This window comes from Sceloporus occidentalis, unplaced genomic scaffold (genome assembly GCF_023333645.1).
Source record: "Sceloporus occidentalis isolate IW3139 unplaced genomic scaffold, rSceOcc1.0.p SCAF_6, whole genome shotgun sequence".
Lineage (NCBI taxonomy): Eukaryota > Metazoa > Chordata > Lepidosauria > Squamata > Phrynosomatidae > Sceloporus > Sceloporus occidentalis.
Genome location: NW_028316986.1, coordinates 107,713,557 through 107,727,416, shown reverse-complemented (window position 1 = coordinate 107,727,416; position 13,860 = coordinate 107,713,557). Strand labels below are relative to the sequence as shown.

The following is a 13,860-nucleotide window of genomic DNA, read 5'->3' as shown; positions in this document are numbered from 1 at the left end:
TGCCAAAAAAATCTAATTTCAAAAATGTAAACCCTGATTTTGCCATTTTATGAGAGACATCATTTTACTATATCATTGTATTTAATGGGACTTGAGCGTCCACAGAATTTGGTACCCACTGGGGGGAGACATTCCTGGAACCAAAGCCCTGGGGTATCACGGACCCACTGTACACAGCTTACATCCAGACTGATTTTTTCCCTGTAAAAAAAGGCTGATGAAACTCAGGTTTGGGGACCAAATCCCTCCTGGAGCTCTGTTTTCAAATCTAGTTCTCTTTGAGTTTTTCCCAGATAGCCATGTCACCTTCTGCAGCAAATATTTGGTGGTTCCCCAGTTCTCCTGTAAGAGGTAGAATGTTCTTTGCTCTGTATTCCTAGTATTGCTGATCCAGCGCACTCAAGGGTGAATTTATGATTTGTTTAGAATTATGATTGATTTAAAATGGCCCCATAATGAAACAAATGTGCCCTCTCTTGGAACAGTGAATAAATGCATATTATTTTACTTGCCTCTTCCTATCATGACCCCAAATTTTAACACATGCAGTGCTGTGGTTGAGAACATGAAGACAATATCTATTCCTCATTCTGCCTCCTTCATGATTCATTCTGGGATCAGATATTTGCCAAGTAGATCTTTGTCAGAACGTGTTTCCATTATGCCCCTACTTGTCTTTGTGCAAAAGACACAATAAAACTATTACTTATCGTTTAAAAAAAATTAAATATTTTGGGTTTTTTTCCCATGGATTTCTCACTGCTCTGGGAAGTGGTGAGCATTTAACACCACATCCTCCAAAGAAAGTATAAATTTATATTCTTGACCTAAATAACTCATCTAGTCAAGACACACTCAGAGAACTTACTTTTATTAGCAATATAAACCTGAGTTCTGGCTTCTACTGCAGACTTGTCTTAACACCTTCAGTTAAAGACATGGTAGACAACTATGGTATTTCTAGGTATTTCTTGCCTTTCATAAATCCTAGCTACTATGGGTTAAAACACACCTGAAGATCTCACAGCTGCCTTGGGCTTATGCAGTCACTTAGCTAGTTTTGTATTTTCTAGATTAGATTCTTTAGGATACTCTTATGATCCTTCCAACATTTGTTATTGTTAATCATTTGTTTGATCACAGGTATAAGAACTCTTTTACTATTTCTACTTCCTCATTGTCTAGGTTGAATTTGTGTAGATTCCCCATGGACATTTTTATATTCAATATAAGCATTAATTAATTAATTAATTAATTAATTATACAGCCAAATACCAAAGCAATACCAGGAAAACTCAACCCTAAAGAAGCTGTTCTGTGAAAGCTTCCAGGATACCAGGAAATACTGCCACTATTCATGTCTTTCCAAATGTACACACAATGAAACAGAAGTACAATGCTTGTTCTTGGAAAAGTGAGATTTTGTTGATTAGTTCCTTGAAAAGGGGGTGGGTAGGAAACCCTGTGAGAACACAACTTTCTCTATATCAATTTTATTATTAAGAAATCTAAGAGGAGATTTTTCTGCAGGCCCCTGGACATACATCCCACCAAAATCACTTATTCAAAACAATAATGTTTGTGAAAGTTCCAGGAACATGGGGATGTGCTTTAGCCAAGTTTGACCTTTTTAGTGTGTGTTTGTGTGTCAGTGGGGAGAGAAATCTGGAAGTGAATATATTTTTCTCCAAATTTTCACAAGGTGGCAGCTTGTGGTAGGGTTGCATCAAATATCCAACAGATTTCCCTTCAGGGAAGTCATCTTCAAGGATAGCAGCCATCTCCCCTCTTCTGCTGAACCTTGTCTATTGCAATATTTACATTTTGGCCTGGATGGGACCAATGAATACCAAGTGCTTTTGGCTGTATTTCAGAGGAAGGAAATGGCAAAACCACCTTAGACTATTACTTGACTGAAAACCCTTTGAAATTCATGGGGTCACCACACGCCTACTCCACTGAAATAGCTTACCATCTTACACTGTTTACAGGATTGATGCAAGCCATCATTTAGAAAACAAATCACATTATATACTTGTTTTAAAGAAAAAGTTGACAATTACCCTAAATAGTTTGTATTCTGTGTGTTTGTTTTTGTGTGTGAGCACATGTGTATGAGAGAGACTGAAACAGACACTCACCTTTGTGAGATTTGGGGCACAAATACTGGTCTGAACATTACAGAAGGTGGAAGCAGTAAATATCCAATTTCCAGTTCTGTTTTTATGAATATGTGGCATCATGATGCAGCCATAAAAAGGAAACAATTCCATATTTTTCACCATTTGCTTTATTTATTTGTCATATACAATAATGAGGCTACTGATATTATTTTGTGGACAAACTGTTTGCAGTCAGGAAGCAAACAAATAAAAAAATAAATTTGACGTTGATTTCACATTGATTGAAGTTAATTTTCAGACTAACCATAGTTTAATGTGACATCTGAGTTCATAAACCTGGTTACATTAAGATGTTGCTACCATAAAACAAGAGTTCAGAGCAAACAGAAAATACAAGCACACAGCTAATAATGATGGTTTGCTAATAGTGTGCTTAGAAATTCAAACTATGTTTTAGTTTGTAAGCTATGGTTAGTCAAAATATGATTTCCTATGCCATGTGAAATGAACCTGCTGATTCCAAGGGTATTAAAAGAGCTGGCAAATGTAATCTCAGAGCCATTGGCAATAACCTTTGAGAACTCCTGGAGAACAGGAGAAGTCCCAGCAAACTGGAAGTGGGAAAACATAGTCCCCATCTTCCAAAAAAAAAAAAAAAAAGGGGGGGGGATTTAAACAATTATCGTCCAGTTCGTCTGACATCAATACCAGGAAAGATTCTAGAGCAGAACATTAAACAGAGAGTCTGTGAAAATTCAGAATGGAATGCCATAATCACAAAAAGTGAACAAAAGTTTCTTAAAATCAGTCATGCCAGATTGATCTGATCTCTCTCTCTCTCTCTCTTTGTTCAAACTATCAGATTAGTAGATGAAGGGAACACAATAGATATAGCATATCTTGATTTCAGTAAGTACTTTGACAAGGTCCTCCATGATATTCTTGCCAACAAGCTTGTAAAATGTGGACAATACAACCATTAGGTGGATTTCTAATTGGATGACCATCTCAGCAATGGCTCCTCTTCATCTTGGAGAGAAGTGACTTGTGGAATGCCACAGAGTTCTGTCCTGGGCCCAGTGCTATTCAACACCTTTAACAATGACTTGGATGAAAGAATAGGGTGCATACTTATCAAATTTGCAGATGACACAAAATTCAGAGGAATAGTTAATACCCCAGAGGACAGGATCAAAGTCTAAAATGACCTAAATAGATTAGAAAGCTGAGCCAAAGCTAACAAAATGAATTTCAACACTGAGAAATGTAAGATGGATTAGGGGGGGAAATGAATAGATTTAGGATGAAGGACACCTGGCTTAATGAGGCTACATGTGAAAGAGATCTAGGAGTCCAATAGACCACAAGTTGAACATGAGTCAATACTGTGACCCAACAGCTAAAAAGGCCAAGATGATTCTGGGCTGCATCAGCAGAAGTATAGTGTCTAGATCAAGGGAAGTAATAGTGCCACTCTATTCTACTTTGGTCAGGCCTCACCTGGAATTCTGTGTCCAGTTCTGGCACCACAGTTCAAAAAGGATGTTGAGAAGCTGGAGCGTGTTCAGATGAGGGCAACCCAAATGGTTAAGGGTCTGGAAAATAAGCCCTATGAGGACAGACTTAGGAAGCTAGATCTGTTTAGCCTGGAGAAGAGATGGTTAAGAGGTGATATGATAGCCCTGCTTAAGTATTTGAAGGGGTGTCATATTGAGGATGGAGCAAAATTGTTTTCTGCTGTTTCAGAAAATAGAATCAGGAGCAATGGATGCAAGCTACAGGAAAAGAGATTCTACCGCAACATTAGGAGGAACTTCCTGACAATAAGAGCTGTTCTACAGTGGAACCTACTCCCTTGGAGTATGGTGGAGTCTCCTTCTTTGGATGGTCATGTGTCAGAGATGTTTTGATTGTGAGTTCCTGAATGGCAAGGGGTTAGACTAGATGGCCCTTGGGGTCTCTTCTAACCCTATGATTCTATGATTCAGTAACCTATTTAAATTGCCTTTCTAGTGCTATCTCATATATCTATGTTCAGTTTCTATGAAGAGACAGCTTGAGTTCAGGGAATAAACACTGGCCAGGGTAGCAGATTTAAAAAGGCACAAGGGGCTGCAATCTGGAGAGAGAATATCCAAAAGCCATCTTCCTCCACCTTCCACTGGCAGAAGCCTCTGCTGAATCATTCTGTCTTTCAAGAACTCCCTGGCTCTTACATGAATGAAATACAATGGTGAGGATGTGCCACCAGAATGAACATTGCTGACAGAATGGATTGCCCTTCCCATACTTTAGTGTCCCCAGAGGGGTGCGAGGAGTGCAGCCCACACCAAGTGACACCTCAGAAGAGGGGTGATACTCAGTTAGGCCTTCCTCCTGCTATGGGGTGAGAAGGGGCAAACACGCCCCTCCTGGTTTTGGAGCGGCAGCAGCTTTCTCCTGAAGAATAGGCCATTGCAGCAAAGGAGAAGGGCAAGCACACCCTTTTGCCCTGTCACCCCCTGGGAGCCCCCCTGCACTGGGTGACACTAGGGGTGGGGACTCCACTGGTGCTTCCCAAACTACTCTGAAGGGTAGAGAGATCCTAGAGAGCAGATCTGTGGGGAAGCAAGAATGTCACGTAACACAGCCTTGCGTTTAAGATACAATGTAATAAAAAATAACAATACACATGCAGTTAACTATTCCCTACAGTTATTTGAATTGTTATACCGTATATACTGAACTATAAGTCGGCTTCATGTCAAGGGCAGGTTTGGAAGCCAAAATTAAGGATTTTGATATGACTTGTGGTTAAGTCGAGGGTAGAATTTAGGAGCATATAACAAAGGATCTAAAGGATGAAGCAAAGGAAAACGGTGCCAAAGAATGTAGAAAACTCTAAAAAGTATAACTATTTGTACTTAAAATAAAGGCTGGATGGATGGGAGAGTAGAGGGAGGTCAGTGATTCCAGGACAGATTACATTTTTGCTTCTCACCAGGAAATTGTTCCTTTAAAAAAAATAGTAGTTAAAGTAGAGTAATTGGATTGACCCGTGCTTAAGACAACTTAGGTTTTTTTAGTTCAATTTTTTGACTAAAATTTCTAGACTTATAAATGTGTATATACAGTAGTTCTGTAAATCAGTCTACGGTGAAAAGGTTCAATTGCCTATGTGTAATTCCTCTATTTAATCAACATAAGCTGTTTTAGCAGTAACTTTAAACTGAAACTTGGAACAAAACACTATACTCTTAAATAAATATAAGGTTTAATATCTAAAAAGGAAACAATATTCAAGAAGGCTTACACACTTAGGAACAGCTAAAGCCCTTGGGGAAAAAGTAACATTTCGAACACAGGTACAGGGCAGGACGGAACAGGTAGGCAAATTGGTTATAACATTCATTTTCTAACATTTACATTACCAAACTCCGCTTCTTATTGATGCTTGTTTATTAACAGGCGGGAGGGGAAGATTACTATTGCTGACAGATTTCCATTTGCTCCTGTAAATATGAGACTTTCTGCACTTCATTAAGAAAAAGGCCACAAGAATCCCCAATCCAGCCAATCACAATCATGTACATCAGCGATGGGGAACATGCTAATCTCAGCATTCTTCAACACAAGCTAGGTTTGTTCAGACTGCTGGACATTGAAATCTTGTAACATCTGGAAGACTATGATTTCCACGCAATTTACATGGATATTTCTAACTTTGTGATTCACACAATACAAAATAGCTCCATTTCAATTAGAATAGTGTTGAATAGAATGTTGCCTCACTATTCTTAGTTGGTTTTGTTCCTGTAAAACACTTTCCCTCATCCTTTCTTTAATATTTTATAACAATTAATTTACATGTTGTTTTCCTTTGTTTTTGGATTTGTTTTGTTTCTTCTTTCGATTATAAGATATTCCATTTTCATTCTCAGAATTTTCTATCCATCATCTCTGCACTGTCAGTGCTAGATGAACACACTTGTGCACTGAGCAGATAATGTTAGTTAATGGGTGGGTTAAAATATTAGGGCAATATTAGTCCTTGTTAAGGTTAATGAAACAACATTGAAGAAAATGGGACATATGTAAGACCTGTTCATTTCAGTGGGTGCACTCTTGGGGCTAAAACTGGGTTTCACTTTAGATAGATAGATAGATAGATAGATAGATAGATAGATAGACAGACAGTCAGTCAGTTGGGAATCTTCAGCAAAGATGCTTTGCTTTCCAGAGGGGAAGAGACCAAATATTTGGTATGTTGCCACCAATGTTAAGAATCAGAACAGAACTTTGGGAGTTTAGCAAACACCACTCTGCATTGGCAACCCTTACCTTATGTGGAATAAGTATGGCATGACACTATCATTTTTTCTTATCACCTGTTTCATGCATCTAAGGAAGTAGACTGAAATCTACAAAAGTTCATGCTGCCAACTTCTTTCAGTTAGTCTCAAAGGTGCTACAAGATCTCTCTACATACTGATTCTACAGACTAAAACGGCTATATTTTTGAATTCTGTTTCATGATAGTTACACATAGGGTTGCCATAATTCTCTACTATAAACCGGGACAAAATTTAGACCAAAATATAGGACAATTGTAGGATAAAACTTAGCCCAAAATGTAGGACATTTAAGGCCCTCCATTTTTCTTAAATGTCCTACATTTTAGGCTAAATTTTATCCTACAATCATATTATTATTATTATTATTATTATTATTATTATTATTATTATTATTATATTTTGGTCTAAATTTTGTCCTACATTTTTTCCCAGTATATAGTAGAGAATTATGGCAACCCTAGTTACACAGGCCTACTTTTCCAGTGCTGCCCTCCCCCGAGAGCATATGAAGAGATGCTTTTGGGAAGGAGTAGCTGGGACTGTGAACATCAGTGCTATCTGCCTTCCATCACTTCTTTGAAGACTGATGCAGTCACACATAAAGCCTCTAGCATCAAAACTACAATCATACCAGATAATCTGATATGAGTATAATGGTGCACCCAAGATGCTTGAACTTGGGCTAGTAAATTTCTGGATTTCTAAAAGGGAATACCATGTCCCAATAATAGGTATCCCACAGCACAAACTCCATCCAACATCTCATGAGGAGACCACAAATGCAATGGAGCATCCCTCGCAATGTACCCCTAAATCCTCCAGAAAAGATTTGGGACATGTATAGGTGGAGGGGAAATCCACTCCATGAGCAGTGTCTGTTTTGCTGGAACAAGACAGATAAAAATATATAAAGATGAATTATGCAATTATTCTAAATATATTATTCCAAAATATATTATTTTGATGCTATACTAACATCAGTAAAACTTAATTTCTGGTATTTATGCAGGATTAGAAAGTAGCTTGTGAAATACAAAACATGCAGATGGTTATTTTAAAATTTAAATGCCTACTACAAAATTTAAAGAGAATTTGCATATGAAATCTTGAACTAGTTTAGCATATTTCAGATTTTTATAAAGAGTTCCAACAAGTTAATATTAATAGAACTTGTGCATCTAGTTTGCCAGAATAAACAAGTGTTTGCACTCTAAAGACAGGCCACTGCAACTTTAGAAAATATCCCTGTTTATTGATTAATAAGAAATACAAAGTGGCACATACTTCCACTCAGCGTCCATGCTCTCAGCTTCTTATTGTACCTAGAAAACAAAAGACTGGCAGCAGCCTCATAAAGTTTCTCATGTCATATTTGAAGTTAATGAGAGCAGTGGGAAAACATGGCTGATTCAAACTGAGGCCAGCCTAACTGCTCTTTTATCACATGAAGGATCTTTCTTCCTGTTTGGCTTGTAGCAGCAACAATTTCTGGTCAGGTCGTCCTCACCAAGCAAACTGATGTTATGTTCCAATCAAAGGCTGACCAAAATACATACAAACTGACACTTCAATCTGCAGGTTGGGGAATAATACTGATGTGAAGAAAATTATCAGGATAACTCATATGTTCACTTAGCCACTGTATCGGTGTCTCCAACATTGGTTCTATCCCATGAATCACCACTTGAATTTTCTTTTCACCATCTAATCCAAAACAAAGAAAGAAGGGCAATTAAGAAACATTCATAGGTTAAAACATGTTCAGAACACAAGGCTCATGGTGAAATTCTACAAAATCCTTCCTGTGATTAGCTTATTACTGGGTATTTTAACTGAATAAATATCCAAAAACTCTGTCAAAGAGAAAGGTAAAGCTAAAAGGCTTTGAACTCAAGTGAACTAAAAAACAACATTCTTATGAAGATGGATCAATGAATCATCATTATAATCATAAAATCATAAATGAAATGTTAACTGTCTCCTTTTTGTAATTTTTTTGTAATCACTAATTCACAGTAGACTGTAAATAGATTTAATTTCTGCTTATAATATATGTTGTTATTGAATGTCTATCTGCCTTAAATTAGAAAGCTTATTAACTGCAAATTAGAATATAAGTTAAAGGTCTTAACTTCAGTTTGAGTGGAACTCAAAAACTGCAAAAATACAATTAAATTATAGTCAATCGCAAAGGGTGGTGGCATGGGGGTGAAAAGAAATGGACTACTTAGAGCAGGGATGTACAACTTATGGTCCTCCAGATGTTTTGGGCTACAGGTTCCTACTTAGTGCAAACAATTGTGAGGGATAATGGGAGGCTGAACAATTTGCATATGCCTTCCTTAGGTGATACAGTACACTAGGTCCATATTCTATAGACTGACAAAAATCAATAAAATGTAAATTGCTATTCTTAGTTGCCATCAAGTCATCCCTGACCACATGGTAACCCTGTGAACCAAGGCTCCTTATACTCTACTGCTCTGCTTAGGTCCTGTAAACTCAAATCCGTGCCCTCCCTGATTCAGTCTATCCATCTGGTCTGTGGTCTTCCTCTCCGTCTGCTGCCTTCTACTTTTCCCAGCATCATTGTCTCTTCTAATGAGTCTTTCCTTCTCATGGTGTGTCCAAAGTATGACAACCTCAGTTTAGTCTTATTGGCTACCAGGGAGAGTTTGGGCTTGATCTGTTCAAGGCCTCATTTGTTTGTCTCTTTGGCTGTCAATGGTATTCTCAGCACTCTTCTCCATCAACACGTTTCGAATGAGTTGATTTTCTTTTTATCCACTTTTCACTGTCCAGCTCTCACATCCATACATAGTGATGGGGAATACGATGGCTTGGACAATCCCAACTTTAGTATTCAGTGTTATTTTGCACTTTGCACGTTAGGATCTTGTCTATTCTTTCATAGTTGCCCTTCCCATTTCTAGCCTTCTTCTGATTTCTTGGCTGCAGTCTCCACTCTGGTCAACGTTTGATCCCAGATAGGGGAATTCTTTGACTATTTCTATTTTATTGTTATTTAGGATGAATTCAAGTTGTTCTTCTATGGTCATTACAGTATTTTTGTTTTCTTACTATTTAGCATTAAGCCTATCTTAGCAGTTTCCTCTTTGATCTTCTTTCGTAACTGTTACAGGTCTCTGTTGTTTTCTGTTACAGGTCTTTGTTGTTTTTTGCCAGTAGTATGGTGTTGTCTGCGTATCTTAGGTGGTTCATGACTAATCCAAGTCCTACTGATTTCAGTGGGTCTAATCTAGATATGAGTGAGCCAGTGTGGTGTAGTAGTCTGAGTGCTGAACTACAATTCGGGGTTCAAATCCCTGTTCCGCGATGGAAACCCATTAGGTGAGCTTGGGGAAGTCACACTCTCTCAGCCTCAGAGAGGCAAAAGCAAACCCCCTCTGAATAAACTTTGCCAAGAAAATTCTGTGATCAATTTACGAACAACAATCTAGGTATGAAATCTGGATCCAACCCAATGTACTGACAAGAGTAATAATATATGCAAAAATGCCAAATAATTACATATGTCTTACTATGTAGGGCTTTACAGGTCATAACCAGCACTTTAAACTGTGTCTGCTCTTTATAACTATACCAGTACTGCAGCTCTTTGGACAAACTAAAGTTTCCTACCATTTGTCATAGGCAGCTTCAAGTAGAGCACCTTTACAGTAGTCCAAATGGGATGCAGCTAAGGCATGTACCGCTGTGGCTAGATCCAATGTCTCAAGGATTGGGAGCAGTTGGTGGACAAGCTTTAAATGTGCAAACAACTCCTGGCCACCACAGAAACATGGGTTTCCAGGTTCAAAGCTGAGTGTAGGAGTACACCCAAACTACAAACCTGTGTCTTCAAAGGGAGTGTAACCCCATCTAACACAGGCTTGATCCCTAGTCCCTGATCTGCCTTCCAACTGACCAGGAGCACCTCTTTCTTACCTTGATTTCAATTTATTCACCCTCATCTAGTTCATTACAGATGGCAAGCACTGGTTTAGAACCAAGGCTGACCTAAACTGAAATGAGTCTAAAAAATTCATGCCTTCCAGGAATGTCTACAACTGCTGAGCCACTACTTTCTCAATCATCTTAGCCAAGAAAGAGTACTCTGTATAGACAGATGACTTTTTCAATACTTGATGTACTGCTGTCTCTGTGAAAATGTGGCCATATTGTGTCATGCAGAGATTCATTTACCATTCCCAGGATACATGCCTCCAATTCTCCCAAGCTAGCTCAAATCATCTAGAGTGGGTTAAGTATACTTAGAACAATTCTATAAGGTAGATAAATGTTTTTACCAGCACATTACAAAGAGCAAACTGTTACTGGTAACAGCTGAGATCTGAATTGGGTTATGGTATGAACCCTAATAAATTCTATAACTAACTCAACATAATTCCAGAACCTAAGAAATAAAAGTAATATAGTATAAGTAAATATATATGTTTCCTCATTAAGAGACTTGTAGATGCTGGAATGTTTAAAACTGGAAATAGTTACAGCTATGCATTCTTACTTTTAATGTTTTTAATGATAGAAAGCTTGACAAAACTTTGAACGTATGGATAATTCTGACTGAACCTTTTTTACTTTGTGGAATGAATAGTAAAAATCTGGTTAATTGAATCCAAGCTGTGAGGAACCATCAGCTTGGTGTCTGTGCTGCATACATCATGCTAAAAGACTTCTGCCTCTGCCATGGTGGTAACAGTCAGTGGGGTCAGGTCAAAGAGGGTTAAACTGAGTCAGGATATAGCCAGCCAAAAAGAATACATCAAACACTGACTTTAAAAGGGCAATTAATCTTAGGCAGAAAATACTTCCTGGGGAAAGAGATCTCAATCTTAAGAGCACCCTACATGATGTAGTAGTAAAAAACTACATATACAAGTTTAGATAGCTTTTATCCCATGATCACAAACAGAAGGGAAGTGCTGTTTATGGGTGGGGGCTAATACTTAAATGTCTTCTATGCTTGTACTCCATGTGAAATAGAAAGTTATAACACCCCACTTTATTCCTACCATACCCTAAAATTATACTTTTAAATATAACTTTTGGCACACCAACACTGATAAATTGGAGTACAAGAGGGAAAGGAATTTGGAAAAGATGAAACAGTGGCAATATGGAAACTACATTTCAGGCTGAGAGCCAATTCATATACAGTTGACCTTGTTATATGCTGGGGTTTGGTTCCAAGATTCCCCTTGTATAACAAAATCTGTGGATGCTCAAGTTCCATTAACTATAATGACATAGCAAAATGGTGTCCCTTATAAAAATTGGAAAATTAAGGTTTGATATTTGAAATTTATACTTTTTTTTGAACATTTTCAAACTGTGTATGCTTGAATCTGTGTATAAAAAATCCGTGTATAAAGAAGGCCGACTGTACAAATGATAAGAAAAAGCTCATCTAAGTCAGTTTCCAATCACAACAACCCACTGCAGGGCTGCTTTTTTGCATTTACAGACAAGAAGCTCAGGTTCTGCTTGTCGCACCAAGCATTCCCATTAGCCTCTAGTGTCAAGGTTTTCAGGAAGACTATTATTATTATTATTATTATTATTATTATTATTATTATCAACCTTTATTTATTAAGCGCTGTAAATTTACACAGGGCTTCTTATTTTGGTACCAAGTTCTCAAGATGTTCCAGTCACTCAAAATCTCTTTGATACTCTGAAATGGTCAGATGAACAGGCCTACTGGACTGTTACTTCAAGTATTTCATTTCTAAATTGAACTAAGTAAACTCCTTCTCTTGCCTGTGGCATTGAGCAATATCCCAGCTCTCCAGTTCCTTGTTACTACAGTAACTTATTAATAATTCCATTTTATGAAACACACCAGGTGACACCCAGCATGGGGAGGCCACTGTAGGGACTCAAGGGGGGTTACAAAAGCTTTTTTTTAAAAAATCACAAAATACAACATTTAAAAAGTGATAAAACTATAAAAAAATTAAACTAATTAAACATAAGCCATGAAAAGTAGAACAGAAAAAACCCAGTAACAAATAAAAATCCAGCACGTCCAGTTCAAGGTCTGTCCTGCCTTGCCTAAACATTATGTTCTTAAAGGCATGTCAAAATAGAAAAATCTTCAGTTGTTTATGGAAAGAGAATAGGGAAGACACCAGTCAGCCTCTTTGGGAAGGAAGTCTAGGGGGTAGCCACTGAGAAGTCCCTCTCTCATGTTTCCACCAGAGGTGGTGGGGCAGAGAGTAGGGTCTCCCCAGGGACAGGTTCATAAGGGACAATACAGTTCCTTTAAAAAAACTTGAACCTGATCCATATACTGTAGCACTTTGTAGGTCCAAACCCGAGCTTTGAAATATGCCCAGAAACAGACCAACAGCCAGTGCATCTGTTATAACAAGGAGGCTGAGTGCTCTGTGTGTCTTCAAGTTGCCAGTTCACTTATGGCAATTTCATGAGCTTTTTCATAAGGTTTTCTTATGCAAAGAATATTCAGAGGTGATTTTACCAGTTCCTTTCTTCGAAATATAGCATACAGCACCTGATATTCTTTAGCGGTCTCCCATCGAAGTACCGAGAAGACCTGACCCTGCTTAGCTTCTAAGATCAGAGACACCACCTAGTCAATGGCTGCAACAGAAAAAAGAACTTTGGACTTTGGCTTCCTGCCTCACCAGCTGGCACACAGGGAATAATCCAACAGTACATGGATTGCTCCTCTATATTTCCAGGGAATAATGTGTGACTGTAACACATATACACATATCCAGTTCTTTAGCCAGGCTTTGTGTGTTAAGAGGCAGTCATATTTTAGACATATCATGTGACTCACTGGAAAAGATGATAATACTTGATAAATTGGAAGCCAGTTGGAGAAGAGGGAGCCCACGCAAGAGGTGGATTGACTCAAGCAAGGAAGCCACATTTGCTTGTTAACCTGGGTTCTTGGAAGTCTCTTATTCATAGGGTTCCCTTATGCCCAAGTCAACTTGATAGCAAACTGACCCAAACAGGAGTCCTTAATTTTACAATTAATTACTCTTGGACAGGAAAAGCACATTCTGTATGGCAACTGGCATATGGATTATATCAGAATGAATTCTGGATTATGTTCCCTGAGGGTATATCAGCATTTCAAACAGACATATTTCTATTACTATGAACTCTAGTTTGTATACGTATTTGAAGATTGAAAATCCATTAGCTTGTATCTCAGCTATCCTTTCCCTCCACAAAAGAGCTTTCAATCCAGCAGAGCTTCTGTAGCAGAAGATGCAATCTCCCCACCCTATCCAGAGGATCTCCCAAAACTCAAGAGCAGATATTTGGGGAAGGGAAATTAGGGCAGGTGGGAGCATCCCTCAAGGAAATTTCTACTTATAGCCACATTTTAAACATAAGTTTTC

General features: G+C 38.1%; 1 protein-coding gene across 3 annotated transcripts in view; it reads right to left on the bottom strand.

The window, feature by feature from the left end:
- Window positions 1–2,272: 2,272 nt before the first annotated feature.
- Window positions 2,273–13,860, bottom strand: part of ATG5 (autophagy related 5) — a 50,436-nt gene continuing 38,848 nt past the window's right edge. For all 3 annotated transcript variants that reach the window (XM_089530660.1, XM_089530661.1, XM_089530662.1), the window contains exon 8: window positions 2,273–8,161. In XM_089530660.1, the coding sequence (XP_089386786.1) occupies window positions 8,025–8,161 (137 nt within the window). In that variant the 3' untranslated portion in view covers window positions 2,273–8,024. The remainder of the gene's footprint in view (window positions 8,162–13,860) is intronic.